Raw genomic sequence first — 21327 nt, 5'->3', positions numbered from 1 at the left:
TATATCCAGGCTAACTGCCAGGCCTTCCCCCTTGCTTTCGATAGCCGCCGCCCATCTATGTGTAATTTATACCAGAAGATCGCCTGCCGACCGATCATGGCGAAAGCCGTACTGTCGGTCGTTGATCATCTGGTGACCTTCTAGGTATACCAAGAGCTGGCGGTTAATTATGCTCTCCATGATTTTGGAGAGCAGGGAGGTAATAGCAATAGGCCTGTAGTTTCCCTAATCCGAACTGTCTCCTTTTTTTGGATCGGATGTGACTTCATGAGACCTAAGTCTCTTTTGCCGGATGGGCCTGGGTGTCATTCAGCATGTGCAATGACGGTAGGGACGGCTGGTTGAAGGTATCAAGAGCAGATTTTGACATCGACCTGAACTAGCATGTTCCGGTCGGGTAACTGGAAAGCTGCTCGCCGATTTTGTCAGCGTGATTCGATTTCGCACGGGAGTTTAGCCGCTTAAAGAATCTGAATCTGGAGGCACGGTTATATTTCTTCTGTACAACTTTGCAGTTCGGATCCTTTGAGTCCAGCGCCGCAACCCAAGTTCGATACGCTTGTTTTTTACAGTCAAATGCTGCTGCTTTAACTGACGCATCGAATCAGGGCTATGATCTGCCACCGATCGGTACTACAGAGCTCGATATGAAAATATCCATGCCCGGTAGTATCACATCAGCTACTACAACGGCGCAAGCACTGGGGTCATCCGAAGTTAAACAAATCTTGCCCCAAGGGTAGAATGCAAAAAAGGAACAAAACCTATCCCAATCTACTGACTTGTAGTGCCAAACGCGGCGGGTCACTGGTGGTCTGCGACGTGGACGTCGGATAGGCACTACACTGACCAGGCAATGGTCGGACGTTCCGAGAGGGGCGTCGACAGAGACCTGGTAACTATCGGGATGTGTAGTCAACAGAAGATCTAATAAGGACAGCATGTGGTATCCACATCCGGGAGCCGCGTTGATGACTCAACCAAATGGGACAGACCATACGCCAATGCAAAATTATGCACAGATTGGCCTGCATAGTCTGCGGTACGTGACCCAAGCCATTCGGCATCGTGCCCGTTGAAATCACCCAAGACTACGATTTCAGTGGAGGGGATCTGTGCAAGCACGTCGTCAATTGCCGCTTGAATGCAGCCCATGAGATGATCCGTTTCTGCGTTGCCACTATGAGACCAGTAGACACACGCACAGATGCGAACGTGGTCCTCACAATCAACACGGAGCCAGAGGGTAGACAGGTCCCTACCCTCAAATTTGCGAAGACGGCGACAGCAGATATCCTCCATAACATACACACGTAACCCGGCATGAGGCATTACCTGGGGTACGTTAAATATGACGTATCGCTAGGTCAAGCGTGGAGCGGGATGCCGTGGTATTACTGCCTCGTTTGTCCTCGGACATGCGCGGTTCTGTGCCCTCCCCAGTATACAACGGGCAGCCCAAGCGAGAATGCGTTAAAATCTTTTTAAGCACCGCTGTCATATTCTGGTGAGGGGGGAGGTGCCTCAACACTAACCTATGCGAAACATAGCGTCGCTAAGCTGCTACTTCACGAGTCCTGTAATTCTGTGCGAGGTCTGATTGTGCTGACGTCATAAGACAGCAGCGTCACTCTCCCACTTCTAAAAAGCCCTTAGTCGCCTCTTACATACACCCTTGAGCCTGGGGCTCCCCTATTCTTTTTACGCCCCGGGGAAGCACATTATTTCAACCTTAATCATTTACTGTCGTAATAATTAATTTTTCAATTTATTAAGTTTTAGCTTTTTGCGTACCTAACTCTAATTAATACATACTTACTTCTATTACTATTCTCGGAAGAGATTTTATTTATGTAGATAAAAAAAATAATAATTATGTAATAAGCAGTGTAATCTGTCAGAAGTACCACTTGACCAAAGAATATTACAATATTTACTTGCACGTGATTCGCTGTATAGCACAGGTATAAATATAAAAACGAAGCTCTCTATCCGAGCATTATTATTCAACATATGATTATTGTAGCCTATGGCAACACCAAAAAAAAATGTCATGTTTGTCAAATTGCATGTCTGTGCTTCGCTTTTTTGCTAATCATCGCCGATTTTCTGCAAATCTTACAGTATTTACAATTAAACACAGCCAGTTGTTTCATAACGTTAATAATTCCATAGCATCCAGTTTATCAGGAAGAACATTGGTAAGGTTATTTGTTCATAGTCATACATTCTGTGTTATTCATATTTATGTACTTGTCTTATCAATAGTTTCTTTACTTTTAAAAAACTGCGGTCTTGTCACAAAAGCTTGCTTTTAAAGCATTGTTATAAGGTTCTTTTATATTTTACAAAATGTTACTATACTGCGCTATCTATAAGTACATGATATGGTGTGAAGGTGGAGAAAGTAGTCTCTTTAATAGGTACTGAAAGTCAGTTTGAATGTTGATTTGAATTTGGGGATCTTGCAAGTTTATTATCATTGTTGTTATGTTTACTACTTGCATAAAAAATAAGCACTGAACTTTAATAAACAAATCATAGAAATATAATTTTAAAAAAATGTTTTGGAATTTATTATTTTATTTACTTATATTGGTAACATGACCACCAACTAAAATCATATCAAAACACATTAAAAAAAATGTGATTTTAATAATAATTAGTATTTTGGAAAGAGCCAATTGAATCATATAAAAGCAAAACAAGCAATATCCTTTTTTGACAGTTACTGGTAAATTGAAAAAAACTTTATTAAGACACATACAGTTGCATTTTCATGGAAACAAATTTACATATTAATAGATGTAAATATTTTGCTAATACAATTCAAAACAACTAATAAAAAAAGGATTATTTAAAAAAAAGCAAAACATAAATGGATTTTGCTGTATTTGAATTTGACAATTGATAATTGCTGTATTTGAATCTCACTTCAACGGATGTTGCTGTGTTTGTTCCTAACTTCTAAATTATGACGCCATATTGAATACAGATATTGAGGAACAAACATTTTTGATACTTTTTGCGGAATCCTGTACTTACCATGTTTGCATGAAGTAGTTTACTAACTAACATTTTTCATGCCTAGTTGAAAGAAGTTGAAAAAGATGTTTCAAATGAATAAAAATAAAAAATCAGAATACTATTTGTATTAGATATAGATATATAGATATAAAATAAAGTTATCTGTTGTTAAAATATTGTTATTATATATGAGATAGAAATGGGAGACGAGAAAGGATTTATTGGAAGATGCTTTTCGGCCAAGTTAAACAAGCAACAATCATTCTGAATATAGAAGTAGTCTCCAAAAATTTCTGAAAATAATCTAGCAATTTGGTTGTAGTTTATAAACCAGAAGCAGAATATTTTTTTTTATATGACAATAATGGATGAGACTAGCAGTACATTCAGTTGATGGTAATTGATACACACTGGACACTAGAATGCAGTGCCGCTCAGGATTCTTGAAAAACTCAAAAATTCTGAGTGGCACTACTATTGCGCTCATCACCTTGAGACATAAGATATTCTCATTTGCCCCGTAATTTTACTAGCTATGGCACCCTGCAGACTGAAACACATTACACACAGACTTTTCTATAGACCTATAAAAGATACAGAATTCTACTATGCATTATTGTGCTATATCTCTAAGGGTTTACAGACAGCATTTTCTTTAAAACCTCCCAGGAGCCTTATTTTTTCCGACACCTCCAACAGAACTACATAGAAAGTTTTGGGGACCTTAAAGAGGTGAAAGTATAGGGTTACACTTTAATGATCTTAGTTGTGTCCAAAACCATGATATTACTAACTACACATCTTAACTCTACAAGGCCTAACTTCACAAACTCTACACCTTAGTCAAAATATGTAGGTAAAGAAATGAGGCAAAAGATGGCGCTGACAGAAAAAACAAAAGTAATTGTTATTGGGCTATTATATTCAGTGTTATCATAAAATTTTGCCCCATAATAGAAATTATCATATAATCTGTGTATGATAGTAGTGTACCATCGTACATCAAACATAGTTATGTAATTATCCCAGATGTACCATAATTATTATCATAGGAATGCTGTTGTGCATTACATTTAAGAAAAGAATATGTTGATTATGATTAAATATTTTTTTGTTGTTATTTATAAATGGTTCCCGGTCAACCTAACTGAGGAACTGGCTCGAGTGTAGGAAGTATGGTTAGCAAGAATAACTCAATCCGTTTAAATCAAGTAGGCCAATAAAAATAGAATTTATCCTCACACTTAATATTCGATCCATTTTGTTTCTAAGGCTTAGGGTCACTTACATTACAACAAGCATCAAATCACAAAAAGCTGCCAGATCCAGCTGGAAATCTTGAAAAAAAGTTTTTGGCTGATATCTCGGAAACTTTGTGTTTTAGGGCAAAAATTATGAAAATTATTGTAGAAAATAAAATTTCGCATCATTTTATTACTTTAAACTTTTTTGTTAAACTTACTCCTTTATAAGGGGGGGAATGTGGAGAGGGAGAATGGTCCATTCTCAAATCATGTCCCGAATTAGTTTGACCGGGTAGTACAGTATTATTTTATTACATTACTAGCTGACCCGGCAAACGTTGTTTTGCCATATAAATTATTTTAAGTGGTCCACCCTTTTTTATCCGACTTACTCAACAAATCCGACTACTACAAAAAAGTCTATTCATTCTTCGGGTTAATATATTTATATAAATACAAATTCAAATATTATTATTCAAAGTAGCATTTAATATCATTTATTGAATCTCAAAGACTACCACTATGATACTCAAATATATATGCAGTTTTCTATTGGTAACAGAATTTTCAATGAATTATAAACGCTATAGTTTCAAGGGATGGATAGGTAAGGAATGCAAAAGTTATAGGAAGCTACTGCAATATACTCATATAAACTATGTTAATAAAAATAAAAACGAAGTAATCCCTTATAATTAACTATTCAACACAATAAGTTCAGAAAAGTTGTGTTCATTTGTCTATTCAGCTTGCTAGTCGATAAGAGATGGCGCTAGTTGTATTCATTAGTAACAATCACACTTATTTTATATTTTGTTTAATTCACACTAGTTTTATAAATTATAGCTTATTTGGTATTCTGGTGTGTAAGCTATATTATTATAAACTTTCATCAAAATCTATTCAGTAGTTTTTGCGTTAAAGAAGTTCAAACATACATTCAGACATACAAACTTTCACATTTATAATATTAGTAGGATTTTTTATTATTTATAATAACAAGGAGAATTAAAATTCCACTAGGCCTAGGGAATAAAAGTTGTAAGTTTCTAAGTATTATGAATCTAGTCTTAATTGGGTTTTCCCTTCTTTGTATTTTTATAGATTTGTGAAAAAGTTGCTAAGCATTATATGTATATGAATATATTTAATTACAGTAAATACCAATGTTCCATTTTGTTCGTTGACATGATGATTGTGGCGACTTATGATCAAAAAAAAACACGAGAAGTAGTTTTGGCATCAATCTATCTTCGACATCAAAATTCATTGGTTGGAATGAAAAAACACTTTGAGCGCTTTCGCACTACGTCCGATACGAATCCCGTCCGTATCCGTGAAAACACTACTACAACTATTTATATGGTAGTTTACGCACTATATCCGGCTTCGGTCATCCGATTTTTTTCCGTCAATCGTTAGAATTAGTTCTACGACTATACCGGACCGTTTTTCACGGATTCGGATCGGACGTAGTGCGAACGTGCTCTTACTTTTACTGGCACTGCATTAGATGCAATAAACGTCGCAATTTTTTTCGCGGCTCGTGATGCATTTTTGTCGTTTTTGGTACCTAATATCTTATATTCTTATATCTTAATTTCTTCATTAGATGCACTCATTCACAGAAGGATATTTATATACCTGATAAATGAAAAAAACAACTGGAAACATGTTACCAATTCGTTTCTTTTTTTTTTAATGTAACCTTTTCAATGTCAGCAAAACCAGCCAGATACAAAGAGGTTTTATTCAAATATTTTTATTCAAAATTGGATGTGACATCACATATTGAAAGTCAAAAACTAAGACCCATTCCAAAACAGTTGCCTCATACCTGAGAAGAATTATAGGCTCAATAAACTCAGCGAGTACTATATGCGAAAAGACTATGTGTCAACCAATTTAAAATTCTTTATTAATTGTCCTTTTTAGTGTCTTGCAAGGAACATAATTACTCGTTGTTGTCTTATGTCATATATCATTACGGGACCCACGGTGTACAAGTCAGTCGTAGGGCGATTTCATTTTTTGTCATACCTTACTGGCTGGCAACAAAATTATTTGATAGATACCTAATATGCTAATATGAAATATGTCTACTTGATAATAAACAAAACGCGTTGCGAATCTGGTCGGATATAAAGCCGGTGTGACCAGTTGTGAGTTGGTCAGTCGACGGCGAGGTGCGCTCGTCGTCAGTAATAATGCGAGTGTTATGTTTGTTTGTCCTGTGCGTGTTGCAGACGGCGTCGGCGACGTCGTTGCGCTCGTGGAACATGACATTCGCGTATCCCGAGGCGAGGAGAGACGACACTGTCGTTGACGACTACCATGGCACCAAGGTAAGTGCTCTACGTGATAGAAATATAAACTGAGGCGATCTGTGTACGGATGGACCGCGTACAGACATCGCTTCATTGTTTGTACCTTAAATCATTTATACGTCTAGATAGACTGTGATAGCTGTGAACACGTCACACTCCTATCTGGGAAAAACAAAATTAAGGTTCACAGTTAAACTCAATTTTGAGCTAAGTGATATACAAATTGCAAGTGTAAGACGTAGATTGTCACGCACACTAAAGTAATAAACCTGGCCTGTTTTCGTCGGTTGTATACCAGCAAGAGGCTCTGTCTAGACGTATAAATTATCTTAGGTGTGTATCGCATTTATGACGAAGATCTGACAGATATGTGGCGTTCCTTCATAGAGCGGTGTTTTTTATAAGAAAAAGTGGCTAGGACCAGGCATCCTGTGCAAAGGAGCCTCCCACTGGTAGACAAACGGGTTAAAACAAAATCGCAATTTCGCTTTATATAGATAGGTACTGAACATTTATATGGTGAATTTTTAGGTTTTTTTTTGTTTGAATCTTATTAGATATTTTTCAAATAATGCTGCTTTAGTGTTTAGAAATTTAAATTCCCAATACAATGACGTAAATTTTATTCCAAACAGTAGTTATCCAAATAGCAATCTCGACATAAGGAATTAACATTTCATATTATGAGCTATAAAAGAAACTTTTATATTATTTTGTAGGTACTTCATAGATCTAATTAACAATTTTTGTTAAAGGTCATTGTAATGTAAGCCAACCAATATGATCTATGAAAGTTTTGCTTCCTGTGTAGTCAATTATTCCTGATTGCGTCATCTGCGAGTAGAAATTATTCCAAGTAACATCATTACATTAATATACACTACTCTTCACATTACAAATAGATTGAGGATCGTGCTTCCAAGATAACAGATAACGAGACGTATGTGGAACACAGCACAGATCGGTACTATAATACGTAGGTACTAGAAGGTTCTGACCTGCTTATTAGTTGAATTTTAATATACCTAGATAGCAGACCTCATGTGTGATTTATCTTTTTCGGATATCACAGACGTAATGTGCAATTTATCATAGAACGTCTCGTATGCATGTTTGAAAACTTCCAGCCTCTTTAACATGCCGGATTCCGGAAAGGCTTTAGCATCATAGACCACATTCATACGCTGCGGCAGATTATACAGAAGACGAAGGAGTATAACCAGCTAGAGAAAGCCTTTGACTCGATCGACCTGGACGGTGCTTCAGTCTCTCCACATTGATTATCGATATATCGAAGCGTTGAAGTATTTGTATGGAAACGCCACCATGTCATTACGTCTCCAGGATTAGATGTCGACGCCTATCCGACTGCAGCGGGGAGTCAGACAAGGCGATGTCATATCGCTGAAACTGTTCACCGTTGCGTTGGATATGTCTTTGAACTTCTGGACTGGAACGAATTGGACATTAATATCAACGGCGGATACATCACTCACTGTCGTTTCGCAGACCATGTCGTTATGGCTTAGAAGACTGAAGACTTATCCCTGATAGTCTCAATACAGCTTCCCAAAGGGTAGATCTCAAAATGAACACGGACAAGACGAAGATCATGTCTAATGTCCATGTCTTACCTACTCCCGTAACAGTTGGAAACTGTGCTCTCGAGTTGCTAACGAGTACGTTTACCTTGGACAAATAATACAGTTTGGCAGGTCTTATTTGGGAAAGAGGTTACAGCTCCGTAAAATCTTCTTGTCCCAAATACCACACTGTCTCAAGACAGGTTTTTAACCAGCGTATGTTGCCAGTGATGACATACGGACCGCAGACGTGGTCGTTAACTATATGAGAAAGTCGAAAGTCAGAGGGTAATGGAGAGGGCTATGATTGGAATTTGCTTGCGAGACAGAATCAGAAATGAGGCTATCCGTAGGAGAACCAAAGTCACTGACATAGCCCAGATGATTGAGAAACTGAAATGGCAGTTGGCAGAGGACATAGCTAGGACATAGATAGACCCCCCACAAGATGGACCGATGATCTGATCAAGATCGTCGAAAAAGGTTGGATGAGGGAACCGCAGGACCGATCGTCGTCGTGGAGATCTTTGGGGGAGGCCTTTGTCCAGCAGTGGACGTCTTCAGGCAGAAATGATAAATGCGAAAATACAATAAACAAAACATATTTCTTTCCTAGTAATAATAAAATGTTTAGTAAAAATATCGCGTATGCCTCTTTTGTCTCCGCGTAAACAGTCTAGTGTTACAAGGACGCTTGGCGGCAGTGGTCCTTACAATGAGACGACCACAGAGTCATTATTCATATTAATTTACAAATCTTTTTACAAAAGCTGTAAGTGGCAATTGCCTTGTAGATTAATTTGTATAATAGAAGATGATTCTGAGCTCAAAATTGTGAGCGGCATCATAATTTCGCTCATCACTTTGAGGCTAAGATGTTAGAACTCATGAGCCTTAGTATATTCACTTGCTACGGCGCCCATCGAACCGCAACACATGAGTGCTTACACGGTCCTGCTTGGCGCGGCAGAAATAAACGCCGCTATCTTACCGATCTCTGCAGAAACGAGGTTGTAATTTGAATAGTTTTTTCAAATGATTTGAGAGGTACTGAATTATCAAATATAGATGTAACGTTGTATACTTGATATGACTTACTTTTTCGTAACTTATTTTATTAAAGTGACCAGCAGACCCCTTTTATCTCATCAAATCAAGATGTTCCTGAAACATCAATTTATGTTGGTTTGAATTATAAACTTGACATTGAGATTTTACCTTGGTACATGTATACCATACCAATACGCAATAAAGCAATAAATATATGACTGTATATTATCTGCAGGAAAATGAGTATAAAAAGAATAAAGTCAAGTAGAACGGAAACAAGTTTTATATTCTTGTCGCAGCTGGCGATTCTAGATTCCCAGTGCGCCTTGACTTACAATCTACATGTAAACGTGCCCTTAATGTTTACCGTTGACGATAAATTCTAACATACAGCCTTCTTGGGCTGTTGTAAGTATTTATAGTTTATTTATTTGATCATATTTTATTATGACGGCATATTATTACAGGTATTAAAGAATTATTTATTTGTTTCAATGCACTTATGTCTGGATCAGAAACAGTCGGGATTCAAAAATGTATTTCTGTATAATATATATCCTATAGCCATATTCATGAGAGATTGAAAGGGCATTCTTTAGTCTCCACTTCTGAGCTAGGCTTGAATATATTTTTTTATAACACAAAGAACACTGGTACTGGCGAGCTAACTACCGAACGTGTCCAAACTATGCGAGTAATGAAAAAATTTTGAAGTAATGGCTAGTTTACACGGTGCCAACTAGCGTACTACGGAATAGCCTGCCGAGGAACTGCACTGCAGTAAGTAACTCTTACTTGCGAATTTGACAGTAGATCGCATGCGAGTTTCGTACGCTAGCACCGTATAAACTAGCTGTTGTACCGATTTTTATTGTATTCTAAATAAAAGTGTGAGACTTTTTTGCATATGATGCCGGCTAGGTAGGTACCCTAGCTGGTCTTTTGCTGTTGTGAAGCAGTACCTACTGTGCAAGCATCATTACTTGCTTTATCCATAGACGTACAATCAACAACTATACTCACAATCACGCTCAAAAATTTTCTGAGGCAACACTCCATACGCGTCAAGTAGGCAGAGTTTTCGTTCAGTTGTGTGTCGACCGCGCTTTGAATACAACGCCACGCAATTACTAAGTATTCAAATAATAGCATATCCTACCAGTGGGAGGCTCCTTTGCACAGGATGCTGGCTAGATTATGGGTACCACAGCGGTGCCTATTTCTGCCGTGAAACAGTAATGTGTAAATATTACTGTGTTTCGGTCTGAAGGGCGCCGTAGCTAGTGAAATTACTGGGCAAATGAGACTTTACATCGCACGTCTCAAGGTGACGAGCGCAATTGTAGTGCCGCTCAGAATTTTTAGATTTTATAAGAATCCTGAGTGGCACTGCATTGTAATGGGCACCGCGTATCAATTACCATCAGCTGAAAGTCCTGCTTTTCTCAGCCCTTATTTTCATAAAAAAACATCCTGACTTAAAAAGGATACTGTCGTATTTCAGGTAAGTGCCGCTTTAAATAAACATAATTGTGTAACTAACTAGACGTTTCAAATCATTTTGCTAAATAATTAAATTTCAATTGTTAAAACAAAATGTTAATGTCTCGTGAATTCCCCACTTTCCGCACAATCCGTTTTTATCGCACCATAATCAAATTCTAATAAGCGTATACCAGACTTTTAACATTACTGCCACGAAATAAGGTGTTATTTTTAATGAATGTTTTAATGTTATCTGTATTAGTTAATGTATACGTATATATAACGGTACTTGGACAATTTTTGACGACCTTTTAATAGGCGATTGTGAGTCTAGTTGTATCATATTGTGTGTCAATGGGATTATCAGAAAAATGTACCGGCATTATAATGGGCAGGGCGTATCACTTACCATCTCAGCACTTTTTCACTTTTTTTCTTTTTTCGTAAATCGTTTTATTTATTAGACATAATAAACAAATTCTAACAACTTTACTGAACTGGTCGAGTAAGTTCATTAACCGATAAATATCAGCTACACAAATTAAACCAGTTCAGACTGTTTTGAACTTATATATTCTCATCAATCTTTAGGAGCACTAACTTAAGGTTGTTGTAAGAGTAATTTACAAAAACAAGTTTTAATATGACATGGGGAATTTATATTATGTTTCACGCAACTTTTTTATTAATTTTATTAATATTAGATAATTAATATAATAGAAATAACTTTATAAGCAATATAATAGTAAGTAATAACTAACAAATTACGAAAAATACCATTGTTGTACCCATAATCTAGCCGGCATCCTGTACAAAGGAGCCATCCACTGATGACTGTACCAGTGCTACACATTATCTGTTACTGTTTTTATATACGGACCTAAGATAATTTATACGTCTAGATCGAGCCTGTTGCTGCTAGACAACCAATGAAAACAGGCCAGGTTTACCTCACTACTTGTTCTCCCTTTGGCCTCACTTCTGGAATTAATTACACGAATTAAATTTACAAACGATGCGCGACTCGACATTCGCTCTTCTTTCTTAGAAGCAACATCTCAAGTAAATTTCCTAATATGCAAATATTGGGGTTGAGCAGGTTATCAACTGTAAAGTAGATCCTGTAGATGTAGCCACAACCTGAGAGTTGAACGACACGTACCAATATTTATGAACGATACGTCACTCAAAGGGTTGGCTCAGTTGGCAACTACTAAAAGTGCTTTGTTGGTACGAACAGTATCTTATTTAATCAATCTATAATTATGTCACGTTTTCTTATAATTTAGCCTTGTATTGTCCGCAACGTGATTATAACAAATAGAGTGAATTGAATTATAAATTCGAAACATGTAATTACTAATATATCACACAATACAATAACAAAGTCATGTTGGCAAATCGAGAAGTGAATAGTTCGCAGACAGCTTTTACTATGTTAGTTTAAATCCACAGTATTATATAGAAAATACAGATGGTATTTGATCAGTGCCATTGTTAAATCTGAGTCGTTTTTTGTAGTGTCATTATTGATTGCAATGAACGCAAAAAATAATTTTATAAACTGATAATATATTATTCTACTTCGCCTTGCATGGCCTGTCGAAAGTATGGTAATTTTTACCAGTGGGAGGCTCCTTTGCACAGGATGCCGGCTAGATAATGGGTACCACAACGGCGTCTATTTCTGCCGTGAAGCAGTAATGTGTAAGCATTCAATCTCGATTCGGCGGTCGTCGGCTACGTTAGATACTAATATTATTAAGATGAGATAGTTGTATTTTATGTTTGTATGAATAAAATCAAATCATACTTATCATTGCGTTATTGTTGTTTATATTTTTTTTTTTATATTTGAGACTCCTCTGTTGGTATGCAACATTTTGGTGCTAAAACAGAATATACAACAACACAACTGTGCTGTTAAACACGCCATGCGTGTTCAATACCTTTTTTTAGGTATAGGAAAATCAAGAAGTTTTATTTATTAAGGCTATTAAATTCAGAGGCGATATCTTTTCTGACGTCTGAAGCCAAAACTTAGTAGTTTTAATGTGAGATAGATAAGAGATGAACATTACAAAAGGCAAACAAAACAATATCATTGAATATTACAAGAAATACATATCATTGGATGTATTTCTTGTAAACTCTTGAATCAAAATACATCAATGAAAAAATTAAATAATTTTATTCGATGTATTGCTCCCAGCATTGATTGTATTCTAAAGGTTTATTTATTTTTACAGATTATAGACCCGTACCGGTGGCTTGAAGATCCCGATTCTGAGGAGACTAAAGCATTCATCGAGGCGCAGAATAAGATAACACGGCCATTTATAGATTCTTGCCCCGTGAAGTCTCAAATCAACGATCGGCTGACAGAGTTGTGGGATTACCCCAAATATTCTTGCCCCTTCAGGAGGGGGAACCGCTACTTCTTTTTTAAAAATACCGGTCTCCAGAACCAAAAGTGAGTAAAATCTTTGCACAAAAATTTGTATAAAATCACTGTGTCCTAGTTTTATATTTAATTTCGTAGTAACTTCGTGTTTATTAGTAACGTAGTATGAGTGTTGTGACTTCTGACCCTTCGTCGAAGTATAGATTATTATGTACTTTTTGGTTTCTCTATAATTCTCATAACAGAACAGAAAATTCGACATTTTATTCTATGTTTATTTACATGTAATTTTATAATATGTGCTATTTTGTACGATGCCTTTTTGTCATCTTGTTTTGCCTCACGATTTTGTTCATATTATGCTGGTGCGTTACACTCTTGTGGTGCCTTGGATGGGCTAAACTCCAAAGGAAATTTATAAATTCGCCAGGGGAATTTCTAGATGAAGTAACATTTACAGGCTAGAATACTTGTAACGATTGTCATGTTGATTAGACGTTCGAACGTTTACGACAACTCCATAATTACATACAGGAGTCAAGGGTCTCGGACCTTCTAATAAGCAAAAATCTTCTCGCTTTAAATTAATTTTGACATGCTACACGCATACTTCAATTTGCCGCCAATTTATAGCAACAAATGACAACATCGGGTTACCATAGTGTTCTAAATTCGACATTAAAACTATTTTTTTTTATTTATTTTTTCTAAGCAGCAGGTTCTAAAAATTTTCAGTGTTACATTTATACTAGCGCCATAATGGCAAATATGAATTGCAATCAGTTGACTAGTGCCGATACCTGTTCAGCATAAGTTGTAAAGGTCAGGCCACATACGAGGTATAAGTTGAACAGTAGAATGTATTTAAATAAAATATTCGTTATTTATTTATAATAAATATTACATATTTTTATCAATGACTACCTTTAGAAAAGAGCATTCATTACTTAAATTATGTTACTTATATGCGAGCATTAAAAATAATTACGTAAGCCTTAAGAATGTTAAAAAATGTATATTTAACACATTTGTCAACATTGCTACAGAACCGAAAGTGTGTCCAAAATCTAAACACGTGTAGCGTGATTGGCGCCGCATTATAACATTCTGGGAAAGCACTGAATGATTTTATGAGATTGTCTAATTACCCAACATACTCGTATAACCCTCTCGCATTTTGAATGGGACAGGCGGCCATGTTAATAAAACTAGTTCCACGAAAACACAATAAGTATCAAAATTTATTAATACAGGACAGAATTCGTTATGTCAAAGTTAATAGTAAAAATGAAATACATATCATTTCCAAGTGATTCCTTTATTTATATCTCAACAATGAGTGACAATAACATACTAAAATAAGTCTCGTAGACTGCAATACTTTATAAGCTTGATGATACTCATTCTAATACTTTCCCGGCCAGTGCCGTCGCATTTTAAATCTGTAATATCTTCGAAAATATTCATTTAAATTACATGCTGTAAGGGGCCATATTGATCTATATTAAATGCACAATGTATTTAAGGAACTTAACTGGATAAGAATTAATGTTGTATTGCTTAATATCGCTTCGTAAATAAGCCATTATTTCTTGTAAAAAGTAAAGTATAAAAAATGGTAGTTGTGGGTTATCCTGGACAATACTGTAGTACATTATTCTGATCTATGTCATAAGGTTTAGCCAGCGTTTGTAGTGTAAGCTCAAAAAATGTGTTTATTGACGACATCACATTAGCAACCTCTTAAATTATAAGTGTTTGTCTACTTTTATGCGTGTTTTATACAAAGAGTATGTAAATACTACGGAATAAGAGGCGGGGCTGCCTGAGAAAAAATTTAAATTTTGTTGACTATGAAATGTGCAGTCGTTTGACATAAGTTTGAAATAGTTTTAATTACAGTATCGCAATTGGCCACGAAGTACAATCCGGCTAATTTTGAAAGCGAACAGTTGCTTAAAACGGTGTGGATTGATATTTTACATTGCACAACTAGCAGGTACGCAGACGTTGTCGCTAACTATGGGCCTGATGAGAAAGCTCGCTCAGAGGTCACAGTAATGGAGAGGGCTATGCTCGGAGTTTCCCTGTTATATTGAATTAGAAATGAGGAGATCCGTAGGAGAACAAAAGTCACCGACATAGCCCAAATGATTGCGAAACTGAAGTGGCAGTGGGCAGGGCACATAGTTCGACGGACAGACGGCCGTTGGGCAGTAAAGTCCTCGAATGGCGACCACGTACCGAAAGACGCAGTGTTGGTAGGCCCCCCAAAAGGTAGACCGACGATCTGGTCAAGATCGCCGGAATACTTTGGATGAGAACAGCGCAGGACCGATTGTCGTGGAAATCTTTGGGAGAGGCCTTTACCTTCCGGCTGATGATGATTGCACAACTAGACAGAGACTGACCTCCGTGTCACGGGCTGTCCTAATTTGGAGGTCGAGGGTAATTTTTAGCAAAACTGTATTTTCCTTTTGCAACAAATAAAGATTTTATTATTATTATTCCAGTGTGCTGTACGTGCAAGAGAAGCTGGAGGGCGAGGCACGTGTGTTCCTCGACCCCAACTCGTTGTCGGAAGACGGCACCGTTGCGCTATCAGGGAGCCGCTTCACCGAGGACGGCAACACCTTCGCATACGGCCTGTCTGCCAGCGGCTCCGACTGGATCACCATCCACATCAAGGACGTGGCCACCGGTACGATCTTCATATTGGCTTCTTTTTATTGAGGAATTTGCTAGAAACTGTGACAATCATAATGTTAACACGAGGAACAATCATAAACTTGTTATGCCTACTACTCGGCTTTTGTGGGGCGTGTGTGTATGCTTTAACAACAAGATCCCAGAAAATGTTCAAAACAAAAGTATTACGATATTCAAAAGAATTGTTTAAAAATGTTTGTGTGTTAAAGGTTACCATAACATAAATGACTTTGTTAATGATTCCACAGATTGGGATTGGAGCGACTGCCCTCAGGCTATTAAATAATAAGTTTAATTATACAATATTACTTTGTAAAAATATTTTTTGATGAAAAAAAAGCCCATTGAGTTTGTTGCGACCATTCTTCTCAGGTCTGAGGCATTATTTTTCGAATGGGTGGTAGTTTGTGATATATATATATATATATATATATAAGTGATGTCACATCCTATTTTGAATAAAATTATTCGAATTTGTAATATATCAATCAATAAGTGATGCGAAATAGTAGATATATTATGATACAAGCGATTAAGTTGCGCAGGAGTTTCATATGCACTTTTTCAACACACTTGCGAGGAACAAACAAATGTGTATTGCATAAATCGTTAAAAATTATAGGAAATGGCATGCAATTGTTTTTTTCACGCGCCAAAAGTAAGGTGATTGATTACATTTATAGCTATTTTTTTCAACTTAATTAAGGACCATTCCGTTACATGGAATAAATAAATGTGTCCAATGCATTTTTCAGCGGCATAAAAACACTCTCTCTCTATCTATCTATCTATCTCTCTCTATCTATCTATCTTTCTCTCTCTATCTATCTCTCTCTATCTATCTATCTTTCTCTCTCTATCTATCTCTTTCTCTCTCTACTCTACTCTAACATAATTTGCAGTTAGGTACAAACTTTACTTTGTACAGATAATTCTATTATGCCACTAGCGTGTAATATTATTATGCACTTGTGTGCTATAGTTCGGTTTATGGCCCTCAGAACGATGTTATAAGGCTAACTTTACGAGCAATTGTGTTGAAAAGTTATTTATCTACACCCATGCTTTAAATCCTCTATTAAAGATTCTGAAACAGTTAGCTTATTGCCAACATTAAAACACCCAATGTTCTAATAACCATAACATCATCCAAAAGAGTGTTGTAATGTTGTACTGAATTTCATAACATTACTCCTATTTTTTTTTTCATTCCCTTCATGCTCAAAGAGTTTTTACAGACGCGCCGTAAAAAAAAGTAAGTTATTCGAATCCCCGCCATTTTTCTTCGATATTTTTATTGTTTTGTTTACAAAAAATGAGCGATTAATTTCCAAAAGAACATAATATTCAACTGAATTTTAATTATTGCACTATACAGAATGTAAATTACTACTAAAATAAATAATTATTTCATTAATACTTGGTTTATTTGTATATAATCAGTAATGAATGATATAAGTTAGTACTAGGACTGGCTGTTTTAATGTTAGCAGTAAGCAAACTGTTTCAGAGTCTTTTAGAGGATATATATTCTGGGTGTAGATAAAGTCTTGTATGCAACTGTTGATAATTAGGTATTAAAACACTCATGTCATACTATTATCACACTCGGCTTCGCCTCGTGAGATAAAACCACATTCGTGCTTTAATACCCCTTATTACACAACAGTTGCATAAATAACTATTACATATTAACTGTAAAATATAATTTGAAATAATTGTAAATATACAGCTCGAATTATCGAGTATTCAGTGCTCTGTCAGCGGAATTTGTGTTTTGTAGAGACGTCATTGTGTGTCTTCTATCGTATTTATCACGGGGAGTATTCCGAAGAGCTGTTGGACCAGATTCATGCCGCCGAATTCCACTCTGATGTTATCTTCACCATCCTCTAGAGTGCGGTTTTCGAGGAACTTTGCGTCGCGTGCAGCCTATCTATAATATAATGCGTTCATTCATCGTTCTTGTTTAGTATACAACAAAGAATTCTGTTCAATTGACTACTTTTCAGGGTCGTTACAGAAGTTGATTGAACAAATTAAGAAAATGTCTTAGTTTTAATTTATTCTCATTAGTATTAAATAATATTGCATCTCTTTATTAACTTAATAATGTATGCTATTATTATTAATATTATTACTAAAACCATCAATAATTTTCTATAAATATTTTATTATTTTCAATTCAATATATTTAATTATTATTTATTATTTTGATTACAAATAGGTACTTCTAAATTGTAATTAATTTGCTCGCATTTTTCTATGTACTATTTATTTGTGGCAACTTTTATTGGTCAGTGATTTATATTTTAAGTTTTATTTTTAAGTGTATTAAGCTGTACTGTTTGTTTCCCGAATAAAATAAAATAATGAACGTTCATACGCTTCTTTGCTGTCTTTGTTCATAAAAACATAATGGTTTTTTTTTACAGAAAAGAAAGACAAGTGTACGGGTCACCTGGTGTTAAGTGATCACCGCCGCCCACATACACTTGCAACACCAGAGAACTCACAGGATCGTTGCCGGCCTTTAAGGAAGGTTTATGTGCTTTTTTTGGTACCCATGTCATATCATCCCGTAAACACCGCAGAAGGAAGCTCATTCCACAGCTTTGTTGTACGTGGAAGAAAGTTCCTTGAAAACCGCACTGTGGAAGAACGCTACACATACAGATGTTGGGGATGATTTCATAATGTGGCGTGTCGTACGAAGATGTAACAGCAATTGGGAACACTCCTGTGATAAATGCGATAGAAGACACACAATGAAGCGACGTCTCTATGCACCGCCAAGGTTGGCTTTGTTGATAGAAGGTGAAAGGAAGTTTTAATTTCAAATATACATTATTTTTATTTCAGGTAAGGATTATCCAGAAGTATTGAAGAAAGTTAAATTCGCCTCCATGTCATGGACTAAAGATAATAAAGGGCTGTTTTATTCAGTAAGTGTTTCATTTATATTTATTGATATTTGAGTAGAAGTTATAGTTTATTATAGGTATATATATACTTAAAAACTAATTGTTGTTGTATAACGTAGCATGATTACTTTGCACTGTTTAAATAATATATTTTGATGTCCGCCAGGGAATGTTACCAAATTTCCGTAGCTGTATTTTTTGTTACTCATATCCCATGTCCACATTTCCACAACCGCGCGTTTCGCAAGAAAGTTCTTGCCTTGCGCAGCCACGTAGTGGAATCAATTCCTGATGCTGTTTTCCGGAGCTTATACGACTTAGGTAAACGAAATCATCCGAATGGAACTTTTAAAATTTTGTAGGATTTCCGAAACTGTTTGGAAGTGCTGTTGTTGATGCTTTTAAAGTATAGTCTTCCTATTTAATAATACTTTTTAATAAATAAATCTGTTGGTTCTTCGAAAATATTATTTTAATGTTACATGATGAATGAAAGGGTTTTAAATGTACCATGACAGCTACAGATTAACAGGTATTAGTGACCACCCTCAGGCTATTAAATAAGAAGTTTTATGGTACGGTATTACATTGTAACCATATTTTTGAAATGAGGAGTTGGGGCAGTAAAGTCCTCGAATGTCGACGACGTACCGAAAGATTCAGTGTTGGTAGGCCCCACGAGATGGACCGACGATCTGGTCAAGATCGCCGGAATACGTTGCATGAGGGCAGCGCATTACCGATCGTCGTAGAAATCTTTGGAGGAGGCCTTTGTCCAGCAGTGAACGTCTTCCGGCTGATGATGATGATAATATGTGTAATGTGTTGTGTCATGAATAAATGCTTACTTTATATTAATATCATGTCAGCGGTACCCCGAGCAGAGCGGCAAGACGGACGGCTCGGAGACGGAGGTGAACCGCGACCAGAAGCTGTGTTACCATCGGCTGGACACGCCGCAGGAGAGTGACGTCATCGTGGTCGACTTCCCCGACGAGCCGCTCTGGAGAATGTGAGACACGGACACATGGTGTCATCATTAACCATTCCCACCATGTATATATATACCGAAATCCACTTTCACACGACACGCCACAAATTAGGATATCAACCCCACAATCTGGATGTGCGGCTTTCAAGGAACTTTCTTTCACGAGAAACAAATCTGTGAAATGACGGTGTGGTGTTTTCAGAATGATATGACATGGGTTTCTTCGAAATATGCGCGGACATCTTGCTTAAACGCAGGCAACGCTCCTGTGATTCCTCTGGTGTCGCAAAATAATGTGGGTGGCGGTGATCACTTGACATCAGATGACTCGTACACTCGTTTGTCCTCCTTTTCCATAAAAAAAAAACCAACTGATTATCCGTATACAGGTTGTAATCATTAAGTGTGATCAGGCGATTATTCCGTAACTATTACAGATATCGAAAAACTTTAAACTGATATCGAAAGACCGTTAACTACTTAGTAAAATGACATCAAAAACTTTATAAAAATCAAACGAAAAGTATCCGAAATTTTGATATCAAACCCAAGGATCGGTATAAAATGTTAAACTCGCGTTAGGACACGTGACCTGATCGAAAATTCGTAAGACGGAGAGAAAAAGTCGTTGAAATTATCGATGAAAGTTGATTGTTCTGAGACATAATCTTTTTAATATAAAATAACTGCGATATAAATTATCATTTTTGTGTACGATAGCGCATTAAATTAATATTGTATTTAACTACATGAATGCTCGTACTTTTATATATAAATAAAACAATTCGTACAAAATTAATCCTTTATAAATCGAGGGCATGACTTCTTTCACGACTTTCCACTAAGTTTCGTAGCTTCCGACTTGGCCGTCTTCTCAATAAAACCTTCCTGTGTAAGGGCTGGCATGATCCCAATTCAAACCCTGGGATTTCTATAAATATAAAAAATTATGATTAATGGTACAGTTGTTTTTTTACTAATTAGTGAATTGTTGCTAACAGTGGCATTAACTCGCGGCTTCAAACGCAAGATAGACGTGCGTAGGTCTTATTTTGATTATTTACTAGCTGTAGGTAGAATAATCGAATTCGTTAATAGTAGTAAGCTTAGTACTATGTTCATTACTTGTATCTAGTTGATGCATTATAATAAAAATTTACATTTTCCATAAATCGAACTAATAACACAGTAGATTCAGACTTATAAATAAAATAAGCCTTTATTATTTCTACTAACTTATTTTTTCCTATAAATAAAATTTAATTTAATTTAACTACCAGTTTACCAAGGAGGCTCCTTTACACAGGATGCCGGCTAGATTATGGGTACCACAACGACGCCTATTTCTGCCGTGAAGCAGTAATGTGTTGGCATTACTGTGTTTCGGTCTGAAGGGCGCCGTACCTAGTGAAATTACTGGGCAAATAAGACTTACCATCTTATGTCTCAAGTGACGAGCGTAGTTGTAGTGCCGCTAGAATTTTTGGGGTTAACAAATTATTAACTATTAACTCTGCCTAATAGACGTGTAGGCAGAGTTTTGCTTCAGACAATTCTAGAGTGTGATTGTGAGTCTAGTTCTT

The 21327-nt window shown here is 36.4% G+C and overlaps 1 protein-coding gene across 2 annotated transcripts in view; it reads left to right on the top strand.

The window, feature by feature from the left end:
* Positions 1–2035: 2035 nt before the first annotated feature.
* The window catches only part of LOC126971839 (prolyl endopeptidase), a 33635-nt gene continuing 14343 nt past the window's right edge, over positions 2036–21327 (top strand). The window contains exons 1-6 of one of the 2 annotated variants that reach the window (XM_050818334.1): positions 2036–2201; positions 6518–6616; positions 12966–13189; positions 15634–15821; positions 18692–18774; positions 19623–19765. In XM_050818334.1, the coding sequence (XP_050674291.1) occupies positions 2049–2201; positions 6518–6616; positions 12966–13189; positions 15634–15821; positions 18692–18774; positions 19623–19765 (890 nt within the window). In that variant the 5' untranslated portion in view covers positions 2036–2048. Of the gene's footprint in view, positions 2202–6433; positions 6617–12965; positions 13190–15633; positions 15822–18691; positions 18775–19622; positions 19766–21327 lie in introns of those variants that run through there. The other variant, XM_050818335.1, reaches the window with a different exon arrangement.

Source organism: Leptidea sinapis, chromosome 24, assembly GCF_905404315.1.
Source record: "Leptidea sinapis chromosome 24, ilLepSina1.1, whole genome shotgun sequence".
Lineage (NCBI taxonomy): Eukaryota > Metazoa > Arthropoda > Insecta > Lepidoptera > Pieridae > Leptidea > Leptidea sinapis.
This window is presented reverse-complemented; position numbering and strand designations above follow the sequence as displayed.